The sequence below is a fragment of the Astyanax mexicanus genome, chromosome 3 (assembly GCF_023375975.1).
Source record: "Astyanax mexicanus isolate ESR-SI-001 chromosome 3, AstMex3_surface, whole genome shotgun sequence".
Lineage (NCBI taxonomy): Eukaryota > Metazoa > Chordata > Actinopteri > Characiformes > Acestrorhamphidae > Astyanax > Astyanax mexicanus.
In genome coordinates this window covers 9,255,256-9,268,534 of record NC_064410.1, presented here as the reverse complement: position 1 = coordinate 9,268,534, position 13,279 = coordinate 9,255,256, and the positions used below count along the sequence as shown (strand labels likewise).

Below are 13,279 nucleotides of genomic sequence, written 5' to 3'. Positions count from 1 at the left end.
CTGTAGGCAAACTTTGATTTTAATATTTGATATGTATTTATAAATATTTTGATATGTAGCTACAGCTACATTTGTGCATGAATAAAGCTAGGTGTAATTTACTATTTCAGTTTATGTTTAGAATGTTGTAGACTATAAGGTGTCATTGGTAAAACATTAAATTAATACAATTAATTAATAATATTAATTACAAGCACTTTTATTACTGGTTTATGTAATACAGTATTAATATGCACTGCCTGGCCAAAAAAAAAATGGTCACACATGGTAATATTTGGTTGGGCCGTCTTTAGCTTTGATTGCTGCATGCATTCGCTGTGGCTTTGTTTCGACAAGATTCATGTCAAAAGATTTATTTCAATCCAGTGTTGCAATCATTTTCTACCAAGATCTTGCAGCATTGATGATGGTAGAGTCTGACCAACCGCTGCACAAAGCAGCTCTTCTCCATCCAGCACATCCCAAAGATTCTCAATGGGGTTAAGGTCTGGACTCCATGTGTAAAAATAATGATCTCATGCTTCCTAAACCACTTTTTCACTGGCATCCTGCCATTGTCATCTTGGAATATGTTCCATCAGGAAGGAAAAAATCCATTAATAGAATAACCTGGTCTATATTCAGTATATTCAGGTAGTCAGCTGACCTCATTCTTTCAGCACATACTGTTGCTGAACCTAAACCTGCAGACCAACTGCAGCATCAACCCCACATCATTTACTTACTTAAATCCAGGTGGAGACTTTTTTTTTGGCCAGGTAGTGTAGCATAAAGTGCAATACCTTATTAATATAGTTTATACTGCTGTATTTATTATGTGTTTAATTCTACTTGTTTCTTTAATACCGCTTTCACTGTTTATTATTTTACACAATGGTTGATAATGCAAGGCGCACCAACCAGCTCGGGTCATGCTGCAAGACAACGATTTTAAACACATTGCCTATGAAGTCTATAAGAAACGTTTAAAGAAGGATATAAAGACCATGTTGGAGTGGCCAAGTTAAAGTATAGAACAACAAACAGAAGTCCACCAACATCCTTTGAGCTGAAGGCTTTATAAGAATAAATGGGCCAAAATTCCTTTAAGCAAATGTTAAGAGAGGATCTTACTCTAATTACTTGAAACAACAGGTAGTTGGTCAAATATAATAGCCAATATTTTGGGGGGATTACCTTTATTAACTGCACATTATGTTTTAGTAATACGTTAACAATGAATGATAATTAATAGAAACAATATACAATTATGGAAGCATCACAATATTCTTAAAAAATTAAGCAACATAATTTATGACAATAAACAGCATGTATAGAAATGTAGCTTACTAAAGTATGTGCAAGTTCCAACAAATGTCATAACAAAAATGATCATGACCATAATTCTGAATGAAACATACAAAATGTATAATTGGGTTATGAATAACATATATATATATATATATATATATATATATATATATATATATATATATATATACAGTGTATAAGAGAACTGTTTCCGACAGTAAAAGTACACAATACATACTTCTTCATGTACCTGTAAATCATATAATTCACAACAACAAATTAATAACAGTGAAGCATATATACAAAACATACATTGCCTAAAGCTTAAAAACAAAGAGTTTATGTTTGTATAGAGATGTTTTTAAGCAAAACTAATACAGTAACATCAGGTCTGCCAATCACTTTCATGGCCACAGGTGTATAAAACCAAGCACCTAGGAATGCAGACTGTTTCTAAAAACATTAATGAAAATATCACTACTAAATATTCCATCAACTGTCAGTGATATTATAACACACTGGAAGCAACTGGGCACAACAGCAACTAGACTATGTAAAAGTGGCAGTGTATCAGTGGATGCTGAGGTGCATACTGCGCAGATGTTACCAACTTTCTGCAGCCAATCTCAACAGACCAGCAAACGTCATGTGGCCTTTAAATTATCTCAAGAACAGTAAAGTGTAAAGAGCTTCATAAAATGGGTTTCCGTGGCCGAGCAGCTTCATCCATCAATGCAATGCTACGTGCTGGATGCAGTGGAGTACAGCGTGCCACCACCTGCCTCTAGAGCAGTGCAGACGTGTTCTCTGGACTGACAAATTACACTTCATCATCTCATGATCGGGTGGATGAGTCTGGGTTTGGGTTTGGTAGTTGCTAGAAAATTATACTTGTATGACTGCATTGTGCCAAGCGTAAAGTTTGGTGAAGCCTTCCCAGAAGAGTTAAAGATGTTACAAATGCAAAGGATGGACCAACATCATACTAAACAATATGGATTAAGAATGGGATGTCACCAAAAGTTCTTATGCATGCGAAGGCAGACCAGCAAATATTTTGGCAATATAACTCTAGCATTCAGCACTGTCCAAAAACAATATTCCACATATTTTCATCTATTGAGCAGACATGACTTTGAAGTTTTATGAAGTTCAACTTATATAGCGCCTTTCTAGAAACCCAAATACGCTTTACAATTTACACATTTTTCAAGCACATTACACATCAACACTCATCCAGACACCTGTGAGAAGCGGCAGCCAATAGTGCACAGTGTACTCTCAACCGGAAACGACCGTCCAATAGTGCACAGCGTACTCTCAACCGGAAACAACCGTCCAATAGTGCACAGCGTACTCTCAACCGGAAACGACCGTCCACCTGGAGGACTGCGCCGGGCACTACAGCAATTACCCACGACAGAGTGCCAATCTATATCTGGGCACACAGCCATACATACATGTACACATACACAAACTTGCATATATACCAAACACTTTACACACCAGATCAATTTAGAGTATCCAATTAACCAGATCAATTTAGAGTAATCAATTTTCCTGGGCAATTTAGATTATCCAATTTACCTGATCACCATGTTTTTGGACTGTGGGAAGAAACCAGAGTCCCCGGAGGAAACCCACACAGACAAGGGGAGAACATGGAAACTCCACCCAGATAGGGACTTGAACTCAAGACCCCAGTGCTGGGAGGCTTACGTGCTAACCACTAAGCCACCATGGCGCCCATAAGCCATCATGCCGCCCATAAGCCATCGTGCCGCCCATTGGATTTATGTTATTTTATGTTATATTGATTCTTTTAAAATAAGGAAATGTCAAAAATGAGTATTTGGTGTAAGATATGTTTCTCCCGGTGTATTTCACAGCGCAACTCTTCTTATATTTCACTGATGTTGACACACCCTTTTAACTGCTAGTTTCCGAGTGGCTTTCACAGCTAAGCGCAAAGCTTCACTCCTGCTGATCCCCTTCCTCTCTGTAGCTTCAATGGCACTTTCTTTCTCTGCACTTGTCACTGTTAGTTTCCCTGCTAATTTTGCAAAAGCTACAGCGCAGATCTCTTTGATGACACTTTCCTGTGCTTCGTTTCTTGATTCTTCCACTAATTTCCAGTAGATTTTCTGCCATTCAGTCTGAGAGATATCAGGGTTGTCTCCTTTGCATTGCTTCAACTTTTTGTCTAGCTTTTCTTTCTGTATTTGCTGTATTTTACATTCAAGACCTTTAAACATCTCATTATTGCAGAAGTGATTTTTTCTTACCATCTTGTCTACTTTGGACAGGAACTCTGTGAACTGTGTGTAGTTCTGGGAGTTGTTGTCAAAGCTATGAAACCTGCCATCACAGTCTTTCACCAGCTGTTTCAGGTCTGCATCACCATTCCGCAAAAACTCATCGATAGTTTTTCCCTTTAAAGTATCTTTATGAGTGAACAGAACCATTGTATGTTTTGTGACATCCTTACCAAACAGCTCCTTAATTTCCTCAATGGTGTTCTTTTCTTCTGGAGTGAATCTGCCCAGACCTATCACTATGAGAAATGCATGCGGTCCTGGAGACGCTAAAGTCAAGCACTTAGCAATTTCCTGAATAATCTCTTCATTACTCAGTGTATTATCAAATAGTCCAGGAGTGTCAATCACAGAAAGCTCCTTGCCATCTCTCACAATCTTCTGTACAGTGCACTGCTTTGTCTGGGATGCTGAGCTGACTTCATCCTCAAATATGCGTCTCCCCAGGATGGTGTTTCCAGAAGCACTCTTCCCAACTCCAGTCTTTCCCAGCAGGACCAGCCTTAACTGGGGAGGTTGTTTTTTAGGCCCTGAAACTGAAACATATCAGATTAAATTTTATGATATTTATCTTACACTAAAATATATGTTTTCCTTAGTTTTCTCTCGAGTTTAGTCACTGCCAGTCCGCCAAGTACCCCCAAAATCACACAATGCTACCAGTGCAGGGGTTTAGCACGGTCTTCATCCAAAACACACAAAGCTCCATCATATGTTCTCAAACTGCTGCTAATACTGTTAATACAGGTAACAGAAACCTATGCTGGCTAGTAGGTTTGAGAAAATTAAACATTAAAGACTTTTAAAGTAATTTTTAAAAGTAGCCGATAGGCGCAGCGGAGCGCCTATCAGCAGCTCTGCGTCGATCTGCAGTTTAAACCAAGAAGGAGGGAATGTGTGGGAGAGAACATGAGGCCGAGTGGACAGCGACTGTCTGCGTCGAGCTTCAGAATGCTGGGGTGAACAGAGGCTATTTCACAAAAGCTTGTATTTATTATCATGTTTTACTACACTTTAAGTCCATTTCACATCAGATTTCTCCTTTAAATGTATTTATATGGAAAATAGTTTTATACAAGCTAATTTGCTACAAACCTATAAATGTTTGAGCCTCAAATCACTTGAATTAAATGATATATTAATATGTTCAAAATCCACCATAGACCCCAATCAGCTCTGCTACTTTTCTCCATTCTGTATTATGTTGATCCGAGTCCCTGTAATTTGGCATGGTCATAAAGGACAGGGAACCATGAAACTGCAATTATTTCTTCCATGCTTCACCGGAACGTTTTAATATGGAATAAATGTTTCATACTTTGCACTGAGGACAGGAATCATGCGAACGATGCAGTCGTACTGCACCCCTCCAGTCTTGTGTGGCTGCATCTGACCAAGCTTCAGATTGTAGATAAATGGGATACATCCAGTGTTGGGAGTAACGGCGTTACTAACGCCGTTACTTTTTTCAGTAACGAGTAATCTAACTAATTACTCTGACTGTAACTATAACGCCGTTACCATTTTCGACACTCCGTTACTGCACGTTACTTTAACAGCTGAATGAACTTTTTTTAACTTCGCGCATACAGACAAAGAGCCCTATCATACACCCCGCATAAGGCGTGTAGCGTGGCGCTTTGCCACCCGTCAACAGTCTATTTTTAGGCCTTGCACGCGTCCTTAAAATAGCGTTGGACTTTGGAATATATTAACACCGATGGGCGTGGTGGTCTGGAAATGATGTGTGTTGAGGTAAATTTCTGGCGTGTTTTTATCTTGGCGGCGGAAAAAAGCTTAGCGCGATTGCTCACCCTGCCCTCCAAAATACTCCATTCCATCACATCTTTACCACATAAAAATAAACCACACCCAGAGCACTGTAACTATAAATTATTATTAGTTATATTTATTTCTGTCAGTTATAAGGATTTATATTTATGTTTAGTACACAGACTAAATAACTGTAACTAGGCATTCTGCTGTTTAAAAATTTCAACAGATGGTTATTCTCACTCAAATGCTGGAGTTTTGAAATGGAAAATTAAAAGAGAAAATAACTTTGACTGAACATAAATTTATTTTAGTTAACTTTGCTATTATTTAACTGAATTTCACTTTTATATCTGAAAAACAAAGCACATTGTCAATCTGGTGCGTGGTGCTGCCCGTCAATTATATAAAACTTAAAACATTTGAAATACACAGAAATATAACGCTATATGTTAGCATTCGTTTCTTATCACCAGGGCAAATTTATTAAAATATTAAATATATTAATTCATGAATTAAAATCTCGTCCAGCGCTCTGAAATGTCAGGCACGCAAAGTGGTGCATGGCGCAGCGGCGCGGCATTGCGCGCAGAATAACCTCTGTCTTCTAAAAAAAGTTTTTATAAATAAGATCTGACAAGTATACTAAAATTAATGTTATTAAACTTACTAAAGCCAACAAATGTACTGTTATTTAATAAAGAGAAATCAGGCAAAATGCGCTGCGCCTCTCTCTCTCTCTCTCTCTCTCTTTCGCAGCGCGGAGCTGAATTCAGCGCGAGGCTATAAATAATTTACAACTCAGTTCAGTTAAATAAAAATAAGTAAGGACCTGTAAGTTAATCAAATATTGTCAAATATAAAGGATAGGTTGAGGTTTTGGTGAGCTGTTTTCATGATTTGAAACTGAAACTAACCGAAACTTTTATTATTCTGCGCAAAAAGCCTGTGATTGTTTTAAATGAGTTTTTTAATGGATTTAAATGAGTTTTTTTTAACGGATTGTTGTTTTTGTCCATTCTTTTGTTTTGTTTATATATACATTTATTTCTTTGAGTGTGGTTTGGTTTGTTTAATTTTTATCCCCAGACGTGTATTTGTTTTTTCCGTTTTTTTTTTCAGTATTACATGTCTTAGTAATTTTCTTTGGTCCTGTGGAGTTTTTCGTTTCTTATTTTTTTTTATTCGTTAGACTATATTTTTGTCAACATTTTGGGTTTATTTTTGTTTGTTATTTTTCTAATAATAATAGTAATTACATCATTTATTTTCTTTATTTATTCTTTATTTATTTATTTTTACAGGGCGAAGTAACGCAATAGTTACTTTTACTGGTAACTAGTTACTTTTGTAGTGGAGTAACTCCGTTAGTAACTCAGTTACTTTTTTGGAGAAGTAACTAGTAACTATAACTAATTACTTTTTCAAAGTAAGGTGCCCAACACTGGATACATCATGGTGCATTGATGAGATAGAGCAGTGTATATGTCAACATAAAATCAATTATAAAAAACACTTACAATCTAAAGGATGCTCAATGCTTTTCCTCCTCTTGAATATTCCTCTGTTGGAGGTCACCATTCCATTAATCTTCTCTAGAAGATCAGAGACTTGGCTTTGGTTTTTCTCCATGTTTCTGAAGGTGTGGGTCCTGTTTCCACAGTTTCTAACCAGTGTTTGCAGCTTCTCTTCTCCACCCTTGACATAGTCTTCCAATGTCTCGTCATCCTCCAGTCTCTCTCCCATAGTGAACAGAACCAGCACAAAATTCAGGACCTCCTGACCCAGTAGTGCTTTAGTGAACTCCAGCATCTCCTCCTCGTTCTGCAGATCTCCTCCAACAGGAACCACAAGCAGAACAGCATGAAGACCAGCCTGACAAAGAGACTTCAGCTTTTCCTTCTCCTGCTCCAGCTGATCTTCAGTGAGGTTCGGATCCAGCAGGTCCGGAGTGTCGATCACACACACCTCTCTTCCAGAAACTTGGCAGGTTTGTTCTTCACATGTTTTTGTAACTTTCTCTTTGTAGCGGTTTGGACTCTTAAACAGTTTCTGTCCCAGTATTGTGTTTCCTGATGAGCTTTTCCCTGATCCAATTCTACCCACCAGCAGAATCCTGACAGCACCCTCGTTTAGGGAGCCTGATGGGAGAAACCAAACAAATGGCAGCATTAACACAATACAAGCTTGTAGAATGACTTGTGTGACTGTTTTTTAATTTCATTAAGGTTTACGGGCATTTGTTAAGGGTTGAGGTGGACATCACCTTCATTCTTTTGCTTTTCAGCCGATCTGTTATGGCTCTGCTAATGTGCCTGGGATCATTTGACTCATTGTGTGACACAAAATCAGTCAAGCTTGAGCTGTTTGAGAGAAGGCTTTTACATTTGACTCTAGAGTTCATGGTCGACTAAGCAAGCCTTAATCCCCCTTAACACCATACTTAATTCCAGGCTTTTAATATCATTCCATCTAAGATTTAGACCGTTTGACTCTTCCACGCTGTTGTGCAGTTCTGTGCTTCAAACTTTTTAAAGTTTTTTTAAGTTGTTTAGAGCATCTAGAAGGAAGTCATCACTATTACAAGTAGGTGGAGATATTGTGTAGTTGCTGATGGCCTGGATGCACTGCCACATGTGCTGCGTGTCCTACATGGTCGTGGATTCTCTTTGTGTAGGAGTGCTTTGGCTCTCTGATGAACCGGAAAAGCTGGGGCTAGCTGTTCTTAGGCCTAAGTTCTGTATATCACTGTCAGCACTGTACAGCTCACTCAGAGTAGCATTACCATTAGTGCTAGGTGCTACATACTCAGCTATTATGTAAACAGTGTTCAACAGTGTGCTGTTAGCTTAGCACATACTCCACCTCTCTTGCTGCACTGCCTTCTCGCACATTATTTGTGATAACCCCTCTTTCGGTCAGCCAGCTCAGACATCATGTAAACCTTAGCAAAACTAACGTCCACTCATAGACCGTCTGAAAGTTTTTTTTTCCCCCAGATAGTGAGCTTTGGGGCGGATGAAACACAACGTACATGGAGCCGGCACTCTGACTTACTCATTAGTTCATACATACTAAACTTTCCTTATTCCAATTTGTACTGCATTCTTTATTCAAGAGCCCAGCGTTGGCTTTATCTCCCCTCAAACATACAAGTATATACTAGTATTTTAATTGACACCACTAATATAAATTTACTTACATTCATTCTTTTATTTACTTTTAAATATCCACTATAAATGACAAAATATTGTTGTGATTAATGTGATTATAATATAATTAATCTGATATAATTAATCTATATTGAATGTTTTTCAGTTGTTAATCTTTTTTTCTGTAGAATGACTTTATATTGTTTGCAGGGGGTCTTCCCATATTGACAGGCGGTAACAGTTGCTTCTCTAAGGTCTTTCCTAATTGCCACTGTATTAACACATACCTAAAACCTCAACCTCATCAGCTGATCAAGAAAATAAAAAATAAATAATGCTAATTAAATATCAGCACAATGGTCTTGTTAATTTGAAGTTATATTTACCTCATTAAAGACCTGCCAAAAACTGACTTTTATGCCCTGATATGTAAAACCACAGAAGTGAGTGTACTTTGTAGTTTACATGACTGTAGCTAGTGCCATACTAAATGGTGAGCTATGAATATCTGCTACTTAGTTACATTAGCATCATAGCTCCAGTTTAAAAAAACAAAGAATCAAACTTAAGACCCCAAACCTGTCTTGGCTAATTGAGTATTTCTGGGGTTGAAACATAGGCCAATCTATTGTTATAAAATAGAACCGGTGATTAATAAAACTTGATGCAACACTACAGTCCACTCTAAACTGTTTTCACTGGGACAATCTGTAAGCAAACATGTTGCATAGTTCAGCTTCAAATACACTACAGCTTACTGAGGAACCCAGCAGTTATTATACTCACTTGTCTGCAGAGAAGTCTCTACGTCCTCCACTGCTGCCATCACGATCTGTGTTTTCTTCTTATGTCTGAGCTCCTTGTAATTAAATCAGTCTGGAATTTCAGGCACCTGACAAACGTTAACAGAAAAATTATGTTTTTTATTCACAGGGTGTATAATTCATTATTATAATTCATTATTCACATTTGTTTTCTTCTTTGATTTAACACCATATGTATATTTACAGAAAGAAATAGCCCAAAAAAGCCCAAAAACCATATATATTCTTATAAATAGATAATATAATTAGACATTCATTGCTTTATGCTTTTCTTGCATTGTACTTTAAACTGTGCATTAAAACTGTACACTTTATATACACATTTTGATTTCTGTACATACACACTGTATGCCCAAATGTTTGACATCCCATCTAAAGAATGCAGTCAGCTACTTAAATTAAAACCATTGCTGAGACAGGTGTGCAAATGCACACACACATTGTCTGATCCCTGTAGTAGAGAATTACTGTCATTGTATTAGGAATCTCTGAAACAGATAAATGAGCCATTTCACCGAATGGATGCCATTTCTGTCCCCAGGAAATTACATATATAAATGTGCCTACAAAATAACTTTTAAAAAACTTTTGATTATTAAGCATGTCTTGTACATTGACGTAATTGCAAAAGTAATATATGTAATTAAAAACATGAATAAAAACGGCTTAGGACTCTGAAAAAATAGCATTTGTTACCTGTCCCCACGCTTTAACTATAAACTTTACCATATAATATAATTATTAAAATCCTTCAGAGATGCAATTTATTTGCATTGTTGTGTCCAAATCCCATCTATGCTTTAATTTCTTTATAATAAATCCATAATATTTAAGTTTAAATACACATTTTATTGTGTCCCTGGGTTTCACCCATTCCTGTTACTGTAACACATTACCCCATCTAAACATCTGGAAGTCTCATCTAGAACAGTAAGTTACATCAGCTGGATCTTCTGAAGATCACGGGAAGATCAAAATTAAGTTCCCTCGTTAGTTTTTCTGTATATTTGATATTTTTGTAACTATATGGCTGAGGAGCTCAATCTCAACACTCATTCCTGTTACCTAAATTAATTCATAGATATTATTTGTTAATTTTTAAAATACACATTTTGGGAAAATCACTGGAATGTGCTCAGTGTCCTCTAAACATAAAAAGTATAAGGAATGAGTGCCAGTAACAGGAGTGAGTTCCAGTAACAGGAATGAGGTCCATTAATAAAAGTAATTTTTTGTCATAAATATCAAACATTTGAACACGCAGTTAACCATATCTAAAAATAAAATAAGATAAAATAAAATAAAGACTTTCTTGTGAGAAAATCAAAGGAATTAGTGGATTTGCTTCTAAAGATGCTTTTTAAATGTGAATTACAAATTATGTAAAGCTGCCTAAGATTGACCAGTACATGTTTTGAATGAGTTACAACAAGCAAATGGCACCCCATCTGTGGAATAACCCAAATAAATATGAACTTGCTGGCACCATGTCAGGCCTAATGTGTTCTCTGGAATGATGGACCTAAAACTTCATATACCTAAGCTCATCAGACAGACATTTATCCAGAATGTATTATCACTGATAAGACCTAGAAACAGTTATGAACAGTTTATTTATTTATTTATTTTCTGATATATAAACCCCTAGCTATTAAGGACCAGTCTCCTAATATTAGCAATGTTGTATTTGGGATGTTTAAATATCATTCACAAAATATCTGACGGCTGTCTTTGATCTATGTCACCTGATCCATGTTTTAGAATGTTTCAGTTCCTGATACTCAAAGAGAGAACATTACTCTGAAGTAGCAAGTGTTTGGCTATTGGTTTGTGAATTTCTCTCTTTTGTTTATTTCTCTTTATGGACGTTTTATTAATAATTATAATCCTAATAATACTTTGATTCAGAGTCCCAATCATTCAAAACCTTTAAATAAATAATTATGTCAATTTCAGAACTTCAACAATAACTGTTGAAAGTTGCTTGAAAGGCAACGTTAAATAAAGGTTGATTATCCATCCTCAACATTAAAATAAATATGACTTTTGATATCAGGTAATTCCTTGAGTGGATTAGAGTAAATAATAAAACCTAAATATGAATGAATTCACTGATTTACCCCGTTGTTTACTTTTGTTTAGGGCTTCCGCTTTTTACCAGTCCGGTTGAAGGAGAAGAATGTTTTTTTTGTTTTTTTTACTCTGCCATAAAATACTGAAATAAAAAAACTTCAGAAAAATAAAAATGAGAAAGATGAAGAAAAAAGCGCCGGTAATGTTCTCTGTTCGTACGACTTCATGCAACGAAATAAAATAAAACAAAACTTACCCAAAACAGAGCAAGAAGACGCAGCCATTACTTTCAGTTTTAAGAATCAACCAGGGTTGCCAGATACAGGTCAAATCAAGAGGCTTTTATTGTCATTACATCTGAGTACAGGTACACAGTGTAACCAAATTACGTTCCTCCGGAAACATGCTGCAACATGGAACAACAACACAATTTACACACATAAAGTGCAAAAGTGTAACAAATGAGCAACACAGAACTACAACACTACAATAAATACTATAAATACAGTAGACGAGATAGTTTAACAAACAGGACAGTGCAGTACTGATACGGTATAATCAATTAAATGTGCATGGTGAGGATAAGAGATGTGTAACATACTGTAACATATAGAACATACATGATTACAGCAGTTACTGAGGTAGAGAATATACAGTACTTAAATTAACCAGGGATGGTTTTTACACCTTGAATTCAATCAATCAATCAAACTTTATTTCTACTCGGTAATACATTGAGGGTACCCCAAATTTTCAATGCAGTCTAGCATTTACAAAATTAAAGGGACTAAAAATTGGGTGTAAATTATGAAAACAAGCAAACAATACAATATTTAATAAAGAAGAAATAAAGTAATTCAGAATCAAAGGATATGCAGACAGGCTAAAATGTAAAGCAATAAAATAAGAAATAAATAATTAAAAAACAAAATAATAAGAATAATAAAATATAAACACAATGAAAGAATGAAAGGTAAAAGAAAACCTCAACTAAAACAGATACAGGCTGTCTGAAGGTGGTTAAAGACTGACACCAGTGAGCTGAGTTTTAGAATTTCCTGTAGATAATTCTAGCTGGCTGGCGCACTGTAGCTAAAATATTAAAGCAGAATTCCTCCAATCAGAAATTAGCTAGAGTGATTACACACTTTGTGCACATGCTCAGTTACACTGTCTTCTTGTATGTCAAAAAAGGACTAACATTTGACTGCTAGAATTTTTTTTTTCTATAATTTTTTTTGGATACAGTCCTGAGATCAAATGTCAAGGAATCCTAACAAGTATTATTAGAATCAATGTGTGTTCACAGTGTCTGTTTAAAATAAGAAATGAATAGGCGCAATCATTTAAATAATAAACAATCTTTTTCATTTTGAGTACTTGATTAATTAATTATGTATATTTTCAACATGTTACTACAGCCATTGTTGCAACAGTAAAGTGACCATATTTAGATCAATTTGTAGATATTTAATAAAATCACTTGAAAACTTTTTTTAGTAGTTGGAAGAAGTTTATTATATAGCAAATTGGCTATTCCAGTGTAAATGTTTTGGATTAACTGGAAGTTAAAGTTGCAATACTGTACGGTGCCTACCTGCATCCAGCTGACCAATCACTGTATAGATGGGCTTGGCAACAGTGCCTTGTTGACAGGAGTGATTAATCTGTGCGTTAAACTCTTGGTAACTGATTGAATGTGGGGAGAGAGTAGGTCTATTATTATTTATTTCAGCTTTCAAAAGTTTTAACCAGACCAAATTGTGTCCACCTGCCAAACCCATTTGTTTTGCGTGAAACCGCCCAATCTGGCAAACTAAGAGTCACATGAACGCCTTTTACGTGTTTGATG

General features: G+C 36.1%; 1 protein-coding gene across 1 annotated transcript; it reads right to left on the bottom strand.

Moving 5' to 3' along the window:
- Nucleotides 1–1,224: 1,224 nt before the first annotated feature.
- LOC103027173 (GTPase IMAP family member 8-like) lies at nucleotides 1,225–11,763 on the bottom strand. The gene is made up of 4 exons (XM_007240907.4): nucleotides 11,684–11,763; nucleotides 9,317–9,422; nucleotides 6,899–7,519; nucleotides 1,225–4,141 (listed from the first exon to the last, which is right to left on the bottom strand). The coding sequence occupies exons 2-4, from the start codon at nucleotides 9,354–9,356 to the stop codon at nucleotides 3,198–3,200; spliced, it is 1,605 nt and encodes a 534-aa protein (XP_007240969.3). The 5' UTR covers nucleotides 9,357–9,422; nucleotides 11,684–11,763; the 3' UTR covers nucleotides 1,225–3,197.
- Nucleotides 11,764–13,279: the final 1,516 nt, after the last annotated feature.

Excerpts from the sequence above, each read along its gene's own strand:
- LOC103027173 (XM_007240907.4), bottom strand. The coding sequence starts at position 9,356 with ATGGCAGCAGTGGAGGACGTAGAGACTTCTCTGCAGACAA. Across the intron at positions 7,520-9,316 it reads AGAGACTTCTCTGCAGACAA|GCTCCCTAAACGAGGGTGCT; the intron begins GTGAGTATAATA and ends TTCTCCCATCAG. Across the intron at positions 4,142-6,898 it reads CATTGAGCATCCTTTAGATT|TTTCAGGGCCTAAAAAACAA; the intron begins GTAAGTGTTTTT and ends GATATGTTTCAG.